Below are 19,497 nucleotides of genomic sequence, written 5' to 3'. Positions count from 1 at the left end.
TTGATGTACCCAGTGCAACTAACATTATGCACTTGATCTACCATTGGGAGGATACAGTTGTCTACATTCTTTCAGAACATGCAGTTTTATAACATTGATTTGGACAGGACAGGTGTTACCTTCTGAGAATGACAAAGACAGCTAGAACAAAATCAACTTAATGACTTTCTTGACCACATGAGATGTGAAAACTGCACACACGGAGTATCTGCTAAATTTTGATAATATGACATTAAAATAAGAAGGTAGACAGTCCATAGTATGTCTGCATGTATGGCATACATGTACAATTTTTTTAAAAATTCCCCATACACATATTAGAAATTTTTGATACTCATTTGCATGTAATAATTATTTCTGAAAACTTCTTTACCATTCAGAAAGAGAGATTACATAATTCAGTTTCAAATGTGCTTAAGACAATGGTCAATTATTTTGCTCACGTTCCTGTCTTGTTTTTAATTAATTTTTAATTAATCATATGACATTATATGATGTCATCATATAATCTATTGTCTGATTCTATGACAAATAATTACTATAAATCTTTCTTATGACAGATGTATTAAAAAGGCAAATAAGTTTGTTTGCAACATTCAGTGCATTAGTTTAGATTTTCTCTCTAACTAAAACATTTTATTGATACGTTTTAATACAAATATATATGTGTATGTATATATACACTTTAATAGTTTGCACAGATAGAAATGATAAAGTAGTTAATGAAATGCTAAGAAGGAATTAAAATAAACCTCAAAATCACAACCATGTGCAGTGTGTTGTTTAATACAATTTTTTATTGATTAACCACATTAAGTAAAAACTAAAGTAAATGCTTGGTAATGACAAAATGTTTTACATTTTTATAGAAAACAAAATGGTTAGTTGAAGTAAAGTTTCATAGCATTTCATGAAGTTTATTCAGATCTTATTAATTTTGAAAGTATTGTGAATAAATGAAACAACTGTAAAAGATTTTATGCCTTCATCAGGAACATATTTTCTATAATGAACTATTATCACTCAAATTAAGAATACTGTATTCTAAGATACAAATCAAGTACGTGAGTATATCATACATGTGATTGTTTCTGATGTTGTAAATGTTTTTGTTAAACAAATGTAGAAGATGTTAAGTAATAAAAGGAAATACTTGTATGGGAAGATTAAATAAAATTATAGACAAACTGAGTAAGTAATGTTTAAGCTATCTACAAAAAAATTAGTTAAATTTAAATGAAGGAATTATCTATTATATTTGTTTCATTTATTCTTAATTAAGTACTATATACTCCAGTCAGCATTACTTAATTTTATAAACTGTCAAAACATGTTTTGAGAGAGACTTCCAAGGTTTCTTTAGTTGTGAGATTACTTAATGATGTTTTCTTTTATTTCAGGATTTCGATACTTGTTGGTACCAGTGCTAATATCGCTCTCAGTTTTGCTACTTTTAGCTTGCCTTATTGGAACGGGACTGTGGTATTATTGCCATCTTTGTCAAAGAAACCAGTCACTGACTAACCATCATCAGCCACATCAGCATTCAATTATCAATAAATTAGAACAATTTGAAGAAGAGAAAACTAATAACCAAAATGAAGAGAATTTAAGAAGGTATCATAATCCTCTTAACACTGGTAATGGATTAAAGGAAAAAGTTGGTTTCTCCAAATTGAATGATTCCACAGAGATGATGGAAGTTGATAATGTTAACTGCTCTACCCACTTTCCTCACAAAACATACAAGATTTACTCTTTAGAATCACAAAAAAACACCAAATCCATGAACCTTACAGAAGAAACCTTGGAGAAAGCCAATAATCTTAGATCTCTTCAGAAAAGGCCATCTGGAAAGGAATTCATAGTTTAACAATTTTTAAGTGTAAAGTTCCTTGAACTTTTTAACTATTACTACTTGTGTTGATGACTCTAGTGTGTGTGTTTGTGTCTGATACAACTGATAATTATATGATGTTTGAAAGTAATTTATTTCTGGAACATACTCTTGGCTGATATGTATAAAAGCAATGTTGATGATGTGTTGTTTTCCTCAGTGGTTTTGGGCCTAGTATAAAGATGGTACTGGATTGGGGGTCAAAAATTTCATTATGATGAAAACAACTTAGTATCAAGAATGATGTACTGAAGCCTAATATTCATAACCACATAACATATTGTCAACATTTATCCATAGTAGCTGTAGGGCTTGTTGAAACATTATATATGTATGTGTATGAAAACATGCAAATCCATACATTTTCTGCATGTTACAACCAGTCATTCCAAGTTATTTACAGTAATTTTTATTAATCATCTTCAACAAGTGGGTCAGTGATTCTTCATTGTTGTGCATGTAAACCAGTGTTATTTAAGCAACAATAAAATTATGACACCTTAAAGAACAAGGTAACTGTATTAAACATGTTATGATGGCCTATGAGCTTACCTACCCACTTTAAACTTGTTTCAACTTATATTTTAATGCATAAAATATACTTTTGGTTACATGAAAGAAAAGAGAACAGAAATCAGAATTTTGTATTAGTGAAATTTCTGTATTTATGTATATCTAAGCAATAATAGAATTATGACACCTTAAAGAACAAGATAACTGTAATAAACATTTGTTATAGTGTCCAATGAGCTTAGATACCTACTTTAAACTTGTTTCAATTTATTGTTCAATGCATAAAATATATTTTGGGCCACACGAAAGGAATGGAAATAGAAATTAGAATTTTGATTAATGAAATTTGTGTATTTATGTGTAAATATAAGGTGTTTTTACTTGTATATTTGTTAAATTATGAAAAAGGGTAGTATTTAAATACAGACCCTAGTGGGAATGTTTAAAACATTACAATAAGTGATGTGTTTTGTTTATGCTGTCACCCACAGTATATACAGTAGATTCACAATTTTCACATCAGTAGAAGCTTCAAAGGTTGTGAATGTTTGATGTACTTAAGTGAACATGCCTTGAATATGGTCCAACTTTCAGGTTTTACCTAACTTATTTGCAGTTATAAAATGAAATAGATGATTCTTGCAAATGGAGCAAGACAGTAACATGAATAAATGAAAAGTTATCACAGCAACTATAAGGATTTTAGTAACTTCAGAGAATGGTCCCTGAAGAAGTAGCATTCATCCATCACTTTACAAGAATTTGAGTCCATTGGAGCATTTACTGCATAGGCATTTCACATTCATTCTTGACTTAGCAAGTATCTGCTTTTACAGGGTTATTGATTTAAAATATGAAATTATGTGAAATATCTGAAATGATATCTTACATTCATTAAACTTTTCTTTCCTGTTCTTGTGTGAATCTGCCCTTGGAATCACATCTCTATATCTTTCTTTGTTTATATTATTTATTTGATAAATGCTTATTGACTTATTCATTGATAATGCTCAGAATGCATTTACTCAAAAATTATTTCCAAGAAGCCTTTTAGAAAAAGTTGCTTAAAGGTTCCATTCCTTAATAGAATTATTTTTCTAAAAGTAAGTTTTGATAAAAAATATCTTGTGATAGATCTGAATAAAGAGATAGTAATGTAATATAATATATTCTCACATTACTTGTGGTATTTAATTAATAAAAGTAGTAAGCCATTTAAACCACAATTATTTATTATTGCAAAAACAAAAATATTTTGCTACATGTTGCAACCATATATTTTGGGGCTATCATCAGACAGGAGGAAAGTAGATGAGATAACAGTATATATTTGATATTAGAAAACATTCCTATGGGGCACAATGCATCTCAACTTTAAATTGATGTATCTAAATACAAAATACCAATAAATAGATCAAATATATAATTTGTTATAAACACAAACAAGCCAACACAAAAACAGAAAACACTGCACTAATGGAAAGGATTTCCAGGGTACAGCCTATAATGTGGGATATCAAATGTACCCTAGGTTTCAGAGGTGACTGTGGAAGTAGGACCCACATTGTGGTGGGGATACACCATCTATCAGTCTTAACCTCTGTTTGCTAGTCTCACATGAAGAAAAATAATCAAAGGTATAGAAACAGAAATTAGGAGAGTAAGATGTTGGTGCTTAAGCCCACAATGTCCTACATCTATATCACCCTTTACTGCCTGCAGACAGTTGTGGGAAAGTGACTGCTCTCTAAAGTAAAGAAGATTAAAATAGAATAAAAAAAATAAAACAATAATAAGGTATTACCACTTGGGGCTAAGTAAGTTAAATAAACTTACCTCCTGAAGTTAGCATTAGAGCCCTCATTGTGGTCATAAGGCACTAATTAGTAGCTAAGTAGGCAAATTATACTAATATAAAGGTTCCAACCAGTTATCTAAATTAACCAGTATAATTTGCAACCACCACCCATTAATTTCACTGTAACTACCAATTTTCATACTATAAACAAGCCTATATATATGCAATAAGGTGTTTATCCACTTAAAGTAGTGTCAAGTTTTTAAATGACCTTATTAATAGGTAAAAAGTTATTAGAAACTTTCCTTCATTCTTACTTCTTTACATTTATTTAACACATTCTTATATTTATCACAGAATATTTTAATAATTTTATTTAGAGTTTCTTATTAATTCCATTAAATATTAATTTATGTATCAATATTTGAACATTAATAACAAAATATTGTAATTTATTACAAATTTTACAAAGGCTGAATAATTGATAAATTACAATATCTCTTTGTTGATTCAACTATAGCTGAACTATTTAAATTCTTGGATCTTAATCTTTAATTAACAAAAAATATCTTGTGTTCAGTAACTTCCAATGAATCTCTTAAACTCACTTCAGTGTAATTAGCCAGAAAGTAAATTAATTTGGCCTCATCTCATAGGATATGGTGTTTATAGATAAAAGCATTTTTTGCTACACATGGTAAAGTACAATTTTTTTAACTGCAAGTTTTTTTTATTCACATAACGGATGTTACAACATCTTAGTGTATACATTATCTGACTGATGTTGCCACTGTTGCATTCAAACTTTATTTTATAAATTTAATTTCTGTCTGAAGTTGTTAATTTATCTTTTAACTAATAAAAAATATTACAAGTTTTATTAATAGTTCTATAAACAATGTATCAGTCTATATATCTAAAAAAATGTTTTACTGCTTGTTTGAACTCTAGGGGAAATGAGGTAGGCAAATTATTTTATTTTTCTGTTTTGTATAAACAGTTGAAAATATCACTAGACAATTTATTTTGTTGTTGTTTTATTCAATTTGACATGCACCATATGTTATAGTAATAAGATTTTGAAATATAGTAAACATACTGTTGTCTCATCTAATAATGTTGTCTGTCTAATGATGGCCCAAACAAATTTGATCAAAACCTGAAGCAAAGTATCTCTGATTTTGCATTAATAAAAAATTACAGTTTAAATGGTGTATTACTTTTATTAATGTGATGTATAATTGAAGCAACATACATCAATATTGTTTTCTATTGCATTCTTTTTATTACAATGTATAAATGTATAGATAACTTAAAATCTCAATTTTGTAAGAAATAAATACCTTTTCTGAAGCACAAATAAACATTTTAAAATATTTTGAGACTTATTATATGGGCTTACTTTAATGTTATGAGATTCTAGAAATTTTCTCCACAAATTTGTTAGCTTCTGGGCCACTGTAGTTTGTACCATTTGTAACTCTATATACTCTAGAAAAAAAATTATTATCTTTGCTAAAATATGGTAATAGTAGTTTATCAGTATGAATCATTTTGATGTGTAGTTAGTAAATTTTAATGATTCATATAAAGATTTAGAATCGTACTTTGAACTTAGAATGTTGGCAATGTACATTTATAACTTTAATTTTATTCCAAGTTGTACATTCTTTCAGTGAAAGGATTGTATTACTTATTATGTACTTGAAAGTATTAGAGATAAGAAAGTGAAGTCCCTACCTGTTTCTTTAATGCTTATCTGCATTTTGAGGTAGTAAGTTCTCACATTTATTTCCAAGTATTAGTGGGTTTAAAAATAAGTCGTTAAACATTACTTATGGGCATTATTTTCCCTGTTTAGTGTGAATATTAGATTAGATCTAATATTCTAAAAAAATCATACTTTTATGCCTAAGTTATTCCCTAGAATCTGAAATCATAAATTTATACAAATTAGCAATTCATTAAGGCCAAAAGTTGATGAAATTTCTTACTGTTGACATGGTTATGTGTCATTACCTACATACACATTACCCTTAGAGGATAATATCCTCATGCCTAAAGTGTATAATCCACATGGGTAATAGATTTATAATTTAATTTTTGTCTTGTATACATATTAAAAGTTTTCAGAAGTTACAATTGTTTTACATGTTATTTTCACTGAATAAATAGATACTTGTAAAAATGATAAAACTTCCCTCTTATGTGGCTTTTTGAATTAGATAATATTCAGTCATGGGAATAATGTTCTATGATGCACTGTAGTCAAGTGGAGCTAATTTCAATAACCTGGTTGACACATTGATTGATTTTTGTTTTGTTTTCCTTTCTTTACAGTAATGACTTATTACATTTCATTGAGACCAGAGAGTATATTGTATGGAACTATCACTGAAATGTTTTGCTGTTTATTTGTATTTGATCTTGTAATCTTAGAACTTTTCCATATTATAACTTTTACAAAACAAATGTGGTGTAGGGAAAAATCAGACATTTGATGAAATGTTTTTAAAACTTTTCAGTTTATGAACCTTTGAAAGTGTATTAATACACTTGTCAGTAATAGTAACTATGGGTTATAATGTGGTGAAAAGAGAGATGCCAAAAAAATCTTTTTTTAAACATTTATGTGAAATTGAACACTAAGGAAAACTTCAAAATTTTTAAGTGCAATTGCTTTGTTCTAAAAACAAGTTTTTATGTTACTTATAAACCAGCTAATAGTAGCTGGAGCAAAATAGATTTTTTAAATGCTTCTGTGAAATTAAGCATTAAGGAATGCCTTAAAATTTTGTCAAAAAACAGTTAAGTGCAATTATCTTGTTCTAAACATAAGTTATTATTTTGGTTTCAGGTGTAAAATATGGAGACAATCACAAAGAATTTAAAAAAAATAAACAATAAATATTATAATACTACAGTGATTTAATGCTAAGGCTTAAAATTATTGTATATTGTAAAAAATGTGTATAAAGTAGATTTGTATTTTTGTTTTAGGAAACATTTCCTTGTAAAGCTTTTTTATATGTTTTGTAATCTTAGTGTATTTCTTAACAAAGAAAGGAATTACACAGAATATTGTGACTGTGTAAGTACAGATAAATTTGTGTACAATAAATTTAGTAATTAAATAGCATCCTGAAAATTATTGTGTCCAACCAAAAATTAGTTTTTAAATAATTAATGATTAAATGCTAACTTACTAAAGGTTTTACCACATGAGATCATTCACTTATTATTTCTTTTTTTAATGCAGCAGCCAAACCCACATATTCTGGGGAGGGCCATTTTTTGTAGTTTACTCTGACCTAGTTGGCTTGACTACTGCATATCTTGATATTATTCAAAATATAGTTGTTTTTTTTTACATTATGTTACAATAAAGTCATTTATAATGGAGTGATACACTAGAAGCAACATCTGAAAAAAAAACCCAATAATTTGTTACACTACTGAAATGCCTTTCTCACAAAATATTTGGTTATATCTTAACATATAACAACCCCTTCTATATGCTTACAGTAAAGCATTTAATGAGTAAGCTGGAACACACGTGTAACAGCATATACAAAATTATCCATTTATAAATACTTGCATGTGCCTGTAGTTTTATGTTGTATTTACATACGAGATCACACCTTTATACAGTAGAGGTTTGTATGAACCCACCAAGTAAGATGGTTGTGAGTTTAAACTACATGAGAAGTGATTGAAACTCTGATAAATTTGAATGGAGAATCCTCTGTATTACTGTGTTTTATCCAAGTAATTTTTCTCATAACATCAACTATGGGGAGTTCTCAGTTCATCAACAGCTACACTACAGCAGTTGGCATAATTGTGTTTGTGGAAGACCATATATTATTTAGATGGAATACACTTGACTGCCAGAAGTTACTTTGACACAAGTATCAGGCTAATATATTGCATAGCAGTTTCATTTTAGTGATCTTAAAAAGGCCTGTAAAAACTGGGGCAACCACAACTGGGGCTTTGCCAATTATGACTTTAGTACAGAATATGTGCATGTACCAATACTAAGGTATAGTATACATTTTCCTATTATACTGCTTACATTTTATTTTGATTTTTTTCTAAAAAGATCCCATTGTAGCTGGCATGTTACATCATTTAGCTATATGTTCTTAGCTGAGCTGTTCTGTTCAGAGTATTCTCAATTTTTATTTTTGTTATCTATGGCTAAGCCTTGGTCTGATCATCCACCCCCACGAAAGAAAGGTCATCTCCTATACCTAACTCACTAGCAGCTACCAATAGCTTTGACCTCTGCTAGAAGGTTCTAGCTTTCATGGGGAATCTCTGTCTGAATACAAGAGTGTAATAAATCAACATAGTCATATCAGCAATGATGGTTTCCATTCTCTGAAGGAAAATGCGACTGTTGATCATCAGGGGAGAGTGTTGTTAAATGACTTAAAAATATTTTTATTTTTGCTTACTTTGCTAAAAGTCAAAGGTGGTTCTACTAGGTTCTTTGTCCTTCTTGTTTGGTTTGAAAAAAATTTGAAAATGACTTCATCAGGTAATTTGCCCTTCTTGTACTACTAGCTTGTGCCATGTTGCATAACTTCTGAAGGTTTTTAATAGAACCTTTTGTAAATCAACATCAATTATGTGATTATTTTGCAAACATATGCTTTTGCCTTCCCTTCCTGTGTGTCAAATACAAACTTTTTAACTACTGAAATTTTAACTAAACTTGTAAGTATAGATAAATATTTTGTGCAAAGTTGAATGAAATATTTAAAATAGTACATATATATTTATTTTAACAAGATGAAAAGTAATGTCCTAATTTTGGGTAAACTATAAAGGTTGCCTGTAATCTCCTTGGTCACTTCAAATCACTTGTTAAATTTAAAAAGAGATGTAATTTGTAAGTGACTATCATTATTATTCCTTTGTAACTTGTAAACCTTAAAACATTAGAATACAGAACATTAAAATTTGGTATACACATATCTCTTTAATGTTAACACACTGCATAAGGTTTAACTGATAATGAATATAAAAGGCTGATTATAGAATTAAAGATTTGCTTATGCCATATTATACCTTTTATCACAATAATCGTCAGCTTTTTCTGTAATTAATAAATTTTTTGTTAAAGAGTATTTTTATGTATACAGTACAGTGCAAAAGTGTAAGGACAACAGAATATTTTGTTGTTCATTCTATTTTATGGGGCTGATTCTTCCATGCCATTACAGAATGTAAATTTTAACACTATGGTAATGCTTCACTGATCCCTGTTTACAACTGAATGAACAAGGTTGAGAATCCTTATCATTCTTTAAAATTTTCATATAGTTGTACCAAGGGCTCTGCTTGATTGAACACACTGATCATATTTAGGGCCTGAAATAACTTTCATGGTACCTCATGTAGTGTCTTAACTATATAGAAAGAACTTGTATATGGTACTGATATATGCTAGAAAAAAATCAATTTAAGAGTAATCCATAAATAAACCTTCATAAAAACAGTGTTTAACACTATATTTTAAGTTTTATTATCATGCTACAGCCCAAGAAAGATAAAGAACTGTCAGTAGAGGAGAGAGTTTGCATAAAACCTTTAGATGATGCTGGTTTGACTCTTCAACAAATTGCTGCAGACTTGAAATGCTCCCAATATTGTCAGTACACCATGGATTGTAAGACAGACAGATGAATTTGAAAAGATGGGTGGGTGGTTTGGTGATTTATGGCACAAAACAACTAAAAACATCCAGTAAAAAGTTAAAATTAAAGTAAACTTAGTAAAATTCATGAAAGGAAATTAAGGATAAAACAAAGTTTAATTTTTGAATTGAAGAAAAAAAGCATTAAATCCAATTTTTATATCTAGTCTACAGCAGTAAGAGAAAAACTACAGAAATACATGTTGTAAAGAACTTTCTGTAGCATATTTGTATTTATCATAACTCGCCAGGAGGGCTAATGGGTAAATTCAAAAACCACCGTTAGTCACCTGAAGTTGGTCTTTCCAGTCCTGATTTCAAGTTATTTGACATTACAGCCATTTTCTAATTTCAAATCAAACTAGATGTACTTTGATTCTTGAAAGGGAATTACATTAAAAAATGTCTAATATATAAATTAAAAAACTTAAATAGCATTAAAAAGATTAATTGGCCTTTAAAAAACTAAAAACATTTCTAAAATGGACAGTGTCACCATCACCAATAACACTATCTAATGTTACGGATACACCTTGGGACAGAACATGTTTCAAATGGTGCTGTCGTTGAGAGTCATAACGACGGCAAGAAAGTAAAATGTGACTTATTGTGATCTGAGTGTTACACAGACTACACATTGGTGCATCAATCCCAGATTAAATAAAACGATGAGTTAAAAAACTATGAACAATGCACAGTCTAGTTATAACAACTTCCTCTTTCTGATCCTCACAGAAGCAAGAATGCCAAAGTCCAATATAGGGTTTTATCGTGAAAAGCTTGTTTTCAAGTTGCTCACTCCAAGTCGACTGCCAACTGGCACAGAGCTGAGCCTTGAATACAGGACAATAGTCCATGTATGGAACAGGCACAGCAGTGATAATGCCAAAGCAGATAGATTTAGCTGCAGTGTTGGTGAGCTTGTTCCCGCAAATACCAACATGGCCCGGTATCCAGAAAAACAGGATAGAAGTAGATGTTAAAGAAAAATGGGCCAGTTGGTTTAGAATATGGGTGAGAACAAGGTGTGAACTAATGTGAAGCAATTCCAGGGCCAGTAGAGAACCAAGAATCAGTATAAATAGTGAAATACGAGTACTGATTAGCTTCTATGTGATCCAGGGCAAGAGAAATGGCATACAGTTCAGCAGTGAACACAGAAGCTGTAGAGGGGATTCTGCATGCAACCACCAAACCACAACAAACCATGGCAGAGCCCACATAGTCACCTGATTGTAAACCATCTGTATAAATAGGAATGGAAGTATGATTCGAAAGATGTTCAGAAACTAGCTGACAGTATTTCCAATCAGGAGTGTCTGCTTTTCTCAGATGACTTAAAGATAGGTCACATTTGGGGACTGTAAGAAGCCATGGTGGGATGGGCTGACCAGTGGATACAGCAATGTTATTCAAGGACAAACCCTATTCATCCAACAACACCTGGATACAAAGGCCAAAAGGAGCAATAGCAGATTGTCTGGTGTGAAAAAAGTATGGCTCACCAAGGAAGGAAAACACAACCCCAGGTGGGATGCTTTGGTTAGGAATGAAGTTTTGAAGCATATTGTAAAGACAGTTGCAAACAGCAGAGATGCAAAGAAGGTTCATGAGACTCTGTGTATAAGCTCTGACCTGGGGAAGTACAGAAAGCCCAGGTGCAGAGCTGAAGTCCTTGATGATGAAGGGTACAGCATCTTTAAAGGTGAGGTTCTGGCAGAGCCATAGACCAGTGATCATTAGTCTAGTTTCGATCAAGTAAGAGCACGATATATACGTTAAGCACAGAGTATTGATCATCTCCCCATTTGCTGGAAGAGAGGACATGGAGGATGTTCAAGTGCACTTGCACATTTGACCCATAGCTGCTTGAAGTGTGGTATAAAGGTCAGCTTACAGTCAAAGATAAGCCCCAAGAACCATGTCTCGGGGACCATAGGCAGCACAACTTCACCTATACAGAGCGCAGGATCATGGTGAATACCCCATTGACAGCAAAAGTGTATGCAAACGGTTTTAGAGAGAGAGAAGTTAAAACTGTTTGCTGTGGTCCACTTCAGTAAAAGACTGAGGGTAGTCTGCAGCTGCTGCTCAACATACCTCATATTCAACAACTGACATGAGATGTGAAAGTCATCAACATAGAGCCCATTTGCAACAGTAAGAGGGAGTTGTTCAGTGATGGCATTCATCTTTATACTGAAAAGTGTGACACTCAAAACACAGCCCTGAGGGACTCCAAGGTCTTGTAGAAAAGAATGGGAAAGTGTCAAACCCACTCAAACTTGAAATCTCCTGTCAATTAAAAGTTTTAATAAAAATGGGTAAATGACCATGTAACCCACATATATGGAGGTCTCACAAAATGCCATACCTCTATGTTGTATCATAAGCCTTCTCAATGTCAAAGAATTTTGATACAAGATATTGTCCTTTGAGAAAGGCTTCTCTGATTGATGTTTCAAGTCAAATTAGATGGTCTATGGTGAAGTCCTGTCATCGGAACCCATACTGGGTAGGCGAGAAAAGGTTGTTTGATTCGATGAACCAAACAAGAAGAGCATTAACCATCCTCTCTAAGGTCTAACAGAGACAGCTTGTCAAAGCAATTGGACAGTAGTTTGAAGGAATCTTGGGATTCTTCCTAGGCTTAGAGAAAGGTAGGACAATAGCCTGGTGCCAGGCATCAGGAAAAACATTCTCCTGCCAGATCCGGTTAAAAACAATCAGAAGAATAACAAAACAAGTAGGAGATAGATGGTGCAGAATTTCATAGTGTACATCATCAGGTCCAACCAATATACTGCCAAACCGATGAAGGGCCAGTTTGAGTTCTACCAGTGTAAAGAGACGATTACAGTCATAGAGACAATCAGCTCAAAAGGAAAGAGATGATCAATCTGCCTGAATCTTGCTGGCTAAGAAGGTGGAGGAAGAAGCAGCAGTGCTAGATATCCATTAAAGTCCCCCAGGATTAAAAAAGGAGATGGCAACTGTTCAATGAGAGTATCAAAGTCTGATTAATCATAGGTCTCTCCAGGCACAGTTGGAAAAAACAAACAGTGATGAATGGCTGTGACCTTCAAGGGTGTGTCGAGTGGCAAAGCTAAATGACCCAAGGAGAACCACCCCAAGGCTGCCTGTTTACAGGAATTCAAGGCCAAAGTGGTGTGTTAGGGTTGGACCCTCAACCAGGAGGATCCTCTTTTCCCTTTCACGGGTCATCATGCACAGCAAACACATTGGGTGGATGTTTAGATCCCAGAGGAGGTAAACTGAAAGAACAGAACCTTTCCTGGGAGGTCCCCTCACCATGTACAGGAATCCACACCGAGGGATTGAAAATAGGAAAGGAAAACAAAGAACACCTAAACTTAATGATACTGATGTTAAGTAACCTTGTTTATGCAGCCTTTGGGACAGAAGTAAGAATACTATTGATCTTAAGCATGAGATAAACGACCATGTACCAAATGACAAAAAGCGTCTAAATCTATAATACCAAGAAGACTCAACTAGAATGGAATACTTGGTCATGCAGCAGTTAAAAAATCAATATTTTGATATCCAAATATTGTTAAGAAATTGAAAATTGCTAAAATGAATCCAAGTTTGAAATATCTGGTTCAGAGCATAGGTTGTACATCTGGCAGAATAAAGGTGAAAGATACCTCAATGCAAGGCATCTGTCATGAAGCATGGGGGAGACAATGTAAAAATTTAGGGGTGTTTTTCTGCTGAAGCAAAATAGATGGATTAATGAGCCAGTGCAAGTCAGTGATTTGCATATTATTGGTAAAGGATTCTACCACCAAGAAGATAATGACCACAGACACTCATCCACCCTATGTGGAAATTAATTAGCTGGAAAAAAGCTGCTGGAGTCAATCATATAATGCAACTGACCCCCCACAGAGTCTCAAACTCAATCCAATTCAGCAGATCTGAAATTTGATAAATCAAAAGTTTGACAAATCAGAAGTTATTTCTAAAGAAACTTTATGGGAATGTACTAGAGTTATTTGGAGTCAAATCCCAAAAGACATTTTGATTAAAATGTTGCAATAATGTCTGAAAGATTGTCTGTAGTTATTAAAGCAAAATGGGGACACGAAATTGTTTGTTGAATTCAAGCACTTTTGTCAAATTTCTTTTGAACTAAATATGAAAATTAATAAACATTTTGATGTTTTACTTGTCATTTACCTTCCATTTTTCTTTGAAAGTAACCTGAAATTTAATTTTTGACTTGGTCTTAATACTTTTACACAGTACTGTATATATCCACTTTCTCAATTCTGTTAAAGTATTGCTACATACATTTTAACGTTTACATATGTTTTATGTTAAATGGCAACTTCATACATTCATTTTATTTGACATTAACTAATTAATTAATTAATTGCATGTTCAATATATCTATATTTTTAACATTCTTTGTTTCATGGCATTTGAAATTGTTCACATTTCACTGCATCAAGTTGGGTTACAGTTTTGCCTAGAGTTAAAAATAAAACAACAAACAGTCCTTAGGTGGACCTGTAATGTGCAATATATTGTCTTAGAATATTAATGTAAGTTTCTTCAAAAATACTTGGGTATGTTTCTCAAAATTACAATGAAAATAGCTGTGCTCTTTTTAACATTCCCATTAAAAAAAAACTTATTTCTTAATCCAAATTGTGACTCATAAAAAGAAATATTTTTCACTTTTTTTTCTAACAACATTAGCAACAGAACAGATTTTTGTTTTAATTAATGATACATTTTATTAACTTTGTCATAAACTTGAGTTGTTGAACTTTTTCTTCAATTAAGAATTTGGCTTGGAGTGTTTTAGTATATTGTCTTCAACATGCTAGGAAACTTTACACTGAATGGTAATGAACATTTACAGATTCTTCACAAACTGTTTTGCTGAATTCTAATTTTAAAGTTAAAAATATTTTGTGGATTTGAAGAAAATGATAAAAGATTTTCTCTTTTGGTTAGCTGGGTGAAAATCTATATAATGGCCTATATGTGTTATGACACCACTGCAGGGAATCAAACCTCAGACTTTAACAATATAAGTTTGTACTTACCACCAACTTCCTGAAGGACAGTAATAAAAAGAAGCATGTATACAAGTTTATAACAAATTAAAACATAATCTACATAAAGCATGTTTTGTTACAAACAGTAAGTAGGGATTCTCAGTATATATTATATACAGCAAAATGTCTACCAGTTAAAATTATCTAAATAATATTAAAATCAGGCATTGGATGTTTAATCATATGCTGTTATTTACTCAAATTTTAAATGCTTCCTTAACAATTAATTCAACACAGTAAAGCTTACTAGTGCTTTATAAACAGAAATTTCTATTCACTATTACCACAGCCCAAAGTATTACAAATCTCAATCATTTTCTAAAAAAGTTTGATTTTTCCATACTGGTTCGATGTGGAAGTCTTGTACCCCTCAGGAAAGATTTGGTAGGAAATGGCAGTTATATGTTAGAAATTTAAAAAAAGCCTAGAAATAGGCTTTTTTTTATGTGACAAAATTAATTTTTCTGGTGGTCAGTTTCAGACCTGGCTTTTTAGAAGAGCTGGAATTTCTGTTTTATTATTGCCAAAAACAACACAGTTGAGTTCATAAACAGAAAACAAAATTGTGTATCAAAACAGTTTCAAACATTTATGGGCGATCCAACTTGTGTAATAAATGTTTTAGTATCAATTTATTTCTTGTCTTTGTAAACTTTTTGGGTTCTAAAATATTTTAAACCATTAATAGTCATTTCGTGATCAAATAAATTATAATTTATTATTTGGTGAACCATCATTAAAAAGAAAAAATAGGTTTACGGTATATATATTACCAAAATACAAGTGATCAGTACCTAAGTCTGATTTATAGTGCCACATTCAATTAAATTACAGAAGGCTTAACTTGACTTGCTTATTAGAACTTCTGTTTCACAAAATAATATTTCAGTACATTTATGCTTCTAATAAATATGTTCAATATACTCATTTATTAAGTATCTAAAAGTTTGTGTGACTTACAGAAATTCTATCAACACCTGCACTAGGTCATTAACTTTTTATTTTTGTTTAATTTTATCAAACAATATACATAAATTGGGTAATTGGCTTCTTAATTATTTCTAATTACATTCATGATAAGTTTTAAATAAAAACACTGATACTTTTATCTGTGATATTAAACATTATTATTTATTTATTTATTTATTTATCAATAGAACCAGTGGTAGATTACTGCACATTTTAAAAACAAACAAAATGGCAACAATGTGATCATCTCTAGTTGAAATTATTGATTTATTATCCAAACAGAAAATGTCCAAATTATATTGTAACAAATATTTGTGACAAAATTTATTTTTTAGCAACAAAATGCTTTCCTCAGAATTTCCATAAGACGTCTATCATATGAAATGAAAAGTAATTCAAAAGTAGTTGAAAAAAACAAATAAATAAATTAGGTGAAATTAAAATAAGAAGATTAATATCATGTTAGAACATGAAAATATAATGCAGTGATTCACTTCCTATTTTCTACATGTCTGTGGGAAAATACATGCAATGCTATCAGAAACACTGTACTGATCAATTTATTAATCACTTATTGAGTTCATGGATTAGCAAGTTTCACTAACAAACCCGCTCTAATTAGTATCACAGAAGTGCTATTAAACGAAAAGATAAACAAGATTATCAAAAGTAATCTGTGTTAATCAAGAGCTGTGGTAATTACTCAGTCAAGTTAGAAAACTTCCTTGTCACAGGTCATTAAAAACTACAAATAACTTCACTATTGTGGAGTTGTATTTACACTTATAGAAGCAACTGGAATGTGATTAAAGAGTACTTTGTGAGCTACAAACATCAGAATTTTCCACCATCAAGAACACATATCCAAAAGTAATTAGTTTCTTTAATCTCACTGCATCTTACAATTTACAGCTGACACACTGTACTCAAACATGTATTTGCACTAAATATTTACTGGATTGAAGCCGGGAAGCTTCTAGGTTTTCTTCTGGCCCAAGGTTAAGTTTATTTAATTAAGCAGATACTTTCATCTGGTCTAAATCCCAAATTACAAATTTCAGACAAAAATTGAAACTTGTTTATGATAGCCTATGAAGATAGGCAAGAAGCTGTCATTTTTGGTTAAGTTTATGTTTAAGTATAAAGCAAAAATACAAATACACAATATCAATAAAAAATATAGTTCATAAAATGAGTTGGCAAAGATAGAAAATAAACAGAAACACACACACATCAAAATTTTGATATCATAATGAAATGAAAAGGAAGGTTAAGGATGGTGTAACTGGTTCAAATAAATGCAGGTCACATTTTAGAGAAATACATATTTTTAAAAATATTTTTCCATGAAAACTAGACAGCAACATAACAAACAATACTGTATGTTAATATAGAAATTTATTTCAAACTTTCTTGAAAATTCAATGTAGATCAATTGTTCAAGCACATTTAAACTATGCATGTATATGATACTGTTCTACAGCTTGTTCCAGAAAAATACCATTTATCCCTTTAACTAAAAAACAAAACACATATGAATGTTTAGCTTTACCTGAAACGTATCATTCATATTAATCAAGGAAACAATTTTTTAAGATTAGAGTCTTCAAATATTTTTACATTTGCAGTTCATATTTTATTAGAAAACATTAACAACTCTCTTAGACATTCATACTTTTGAATACCTTCTTAAATTATGTAATATTATGCAAACATTAACTTATGAAACTGTAAAACTTAAATATTAATGAACCATTTTGATGCACTAAAATACTACAACAGATTTAAAACAGACTAATGGAGAAAATAAGTAATAACAAAACTATATTTTTTGAATTATTAAAAATTTAAAGCTTAGCAGCTTTGATGAACCATGTTTAAGGATAACAAAAACTATTATTTATGTTTTCTTTCTTAAGTACACTATTTCTTTTTAACAATTGTTCTCATTGTATGATTTAAAATAACATTAAATACCTTATAGGAATGTGCAATACAAGTAATATGTTAAATTCAGCCAAAATAATAACACTGCATTTTATAAGTATCTTTAAGGTATTTTTGCTGCTTAAAGTGACTATGAGTATAATTTCTTTAAGACCTCAACAGTTTGTTTTTATTTATAGATAATATAATACTAAAAACAAACTACGATTGGATTAGGTTAACTTTCAAAGAGACTGGATTTTCATTACTAAAGATTAACTACAGATATTTCATTACATAACAATAAAAAATTTTAATTTTTCAAGCCATTTATCTGATTGCCTGAAACTTCACACATACATACTTGACTTAGCAACTAGATACATATTTCAGCAAATGTTTTAAAGTCCAGTGTTATGGTATTTTCATGTGTGTTAGGAAAATACATTCACTCACAATATAAAGGAGAAAAATTTTGTATTTTTAACTTTTATCACAAAACTATGGAAGCCATAGACTTTTCTTTCTAAATATATAATAAAATTCATAACTTATAAGTTATTACCCAAAATCCTTGGCCTAAGCATAGGAAGGAAAAATTACATGTATTTCACAAAAATTTCAGCAACAATAACATGCTTACTTTAGAATATCTTAATGGAATTTTATGATCTACAGATAACTGTGATGTACAATCCTTCATTCATTATAACATAGAAATATTTAGACATGTCATTCAATGACAAAATACAATAACTAATTCAAATTCACATTATTTGAAGTTACAGAGACATTTCATTAGTGTTTCTAAATTGAGGCATATTGAAACAGAATGCAAAATTACACATCAGGAAGATAATAATTCACGATGAAAAAATAATATAATTAGGCTTCAAGCCATTATCAAGGCATCACAGGTATAGACATACAAACACCCCACAAAAAACATTTCTCATTTCAAAAACTAAATAAATTTGATAAGTTTCCCACACCTGCTAAACTGAGCAAAATATTTTTAGAGACTTAAATTAAGATTTTTTTTTTCACCATTCACTGTAGATAAAGTAACATTATTCAACACTGTTGAGTTTGGCATCTGCAAAAATTTGTCAGCAGTAATCCTCTTGTATACAGGACAAAAAACCTGAAAGATAAACAACTTTTCTATATCAGCAAAAGTAATCAAGATTGTATGGCTCTTCTACTAATACTGAACTATGACCTAAACAGGAAATTTGGTAATAAATTTAACTTTATTATAATTACATTGCTTTACAGTATATATGTAAAGCAGAGTTATCTATTTGTTTGTCTGGTGTCACAAGTTGTTGTAAAAATTTGGCTTGAACCAATTTTCAATGAAATTTTATAAAGCAATTCAGGTGGATCCCCAAAAGATTATATGGGTAAACAAATGGATGAATGGTTAATTCTGCCAACCATTTCAAATTTATCCCCATTGTGCCACTAATTAGGTACCAACTAAGCAACAAGATCAGTAGCAAAATACATAAAGCTGAAGATTCAAACAGTGTATGAAGTAGTGGAAATGAATGTCCTACTCTCTCATTTACAGCATTACTGGGTATTT

General features: G+C 30.7%; 2 protein-coding genes across 9 annotated transcripts in view; one reads left to right on the top strand and one right to left on the bottom strand.

The window, feature by feature from the left end:
• LOC143222971 (protein jagged-1-like) overlaps positions 1-7,347 on the top strand; it is a 152,562-nt gene extending 145,215 nt beyond the window's left edge. For all 4 annotated transcript variants that reach the window (XM_076450254.1, XM_076450255.1, XM_076450253.1 and 1 more), the window contains one exon: positions 1,401-7,347. In XM_076450254.1, coding sequence (XP_076306369.1) covers positions 1,401-1,873 — 473 coding nt within the window. In that variant the 3' untranslated portion in view covers positions 1,874-7,347. The remainder of the gene's footprint in view (positions 1-1,400) is intronic.
• Positions 7,348-15,995: 8,648 nt separating this feature from the next.
• LOC143222970 (atlastin-2-like) overlaps positions 15,996-19,497 on the bottom strand; it is a 59,881-nt gene continuing 56,379 nt past the window's right edge. For all 5 annotated transcript variants that reach the window (XM_076450252.1, XM_076450247.1, XM_076450248.1 and 2 more), the window contains one exon: positions 15,996-19,050. Coding sequence is in view for 4 of the 5 variants with exons in the window: in XM_076450247.1 (XP_076306362.1) it covers positions 18,922-19,050 (129 nt within the window). In the remaining variant the exon portion in view is untranslated. The remainder of the gene's footprint in view (positions 19,051-19,497) is intronic.

This window comes from Tachypleus tridentatus, chromosome 8, assembly GCF_004210375.1.
Source record: "Tachypleus tridentatus isolate NWPU-2018 chromosome 8, ASM421037v1, whole genome shotgun sequence".
Taxonomy (NCBI): domain Eukaryota; kingdom Metazoa; phylum Arthropoda; class Merostomata; order Xiphosura; family Limulidae; genus Tachypleus; species Tachypleus tridentatus.
This window is presented reverse-complemented; position numbering and strand designations above follow the sequence as displayed.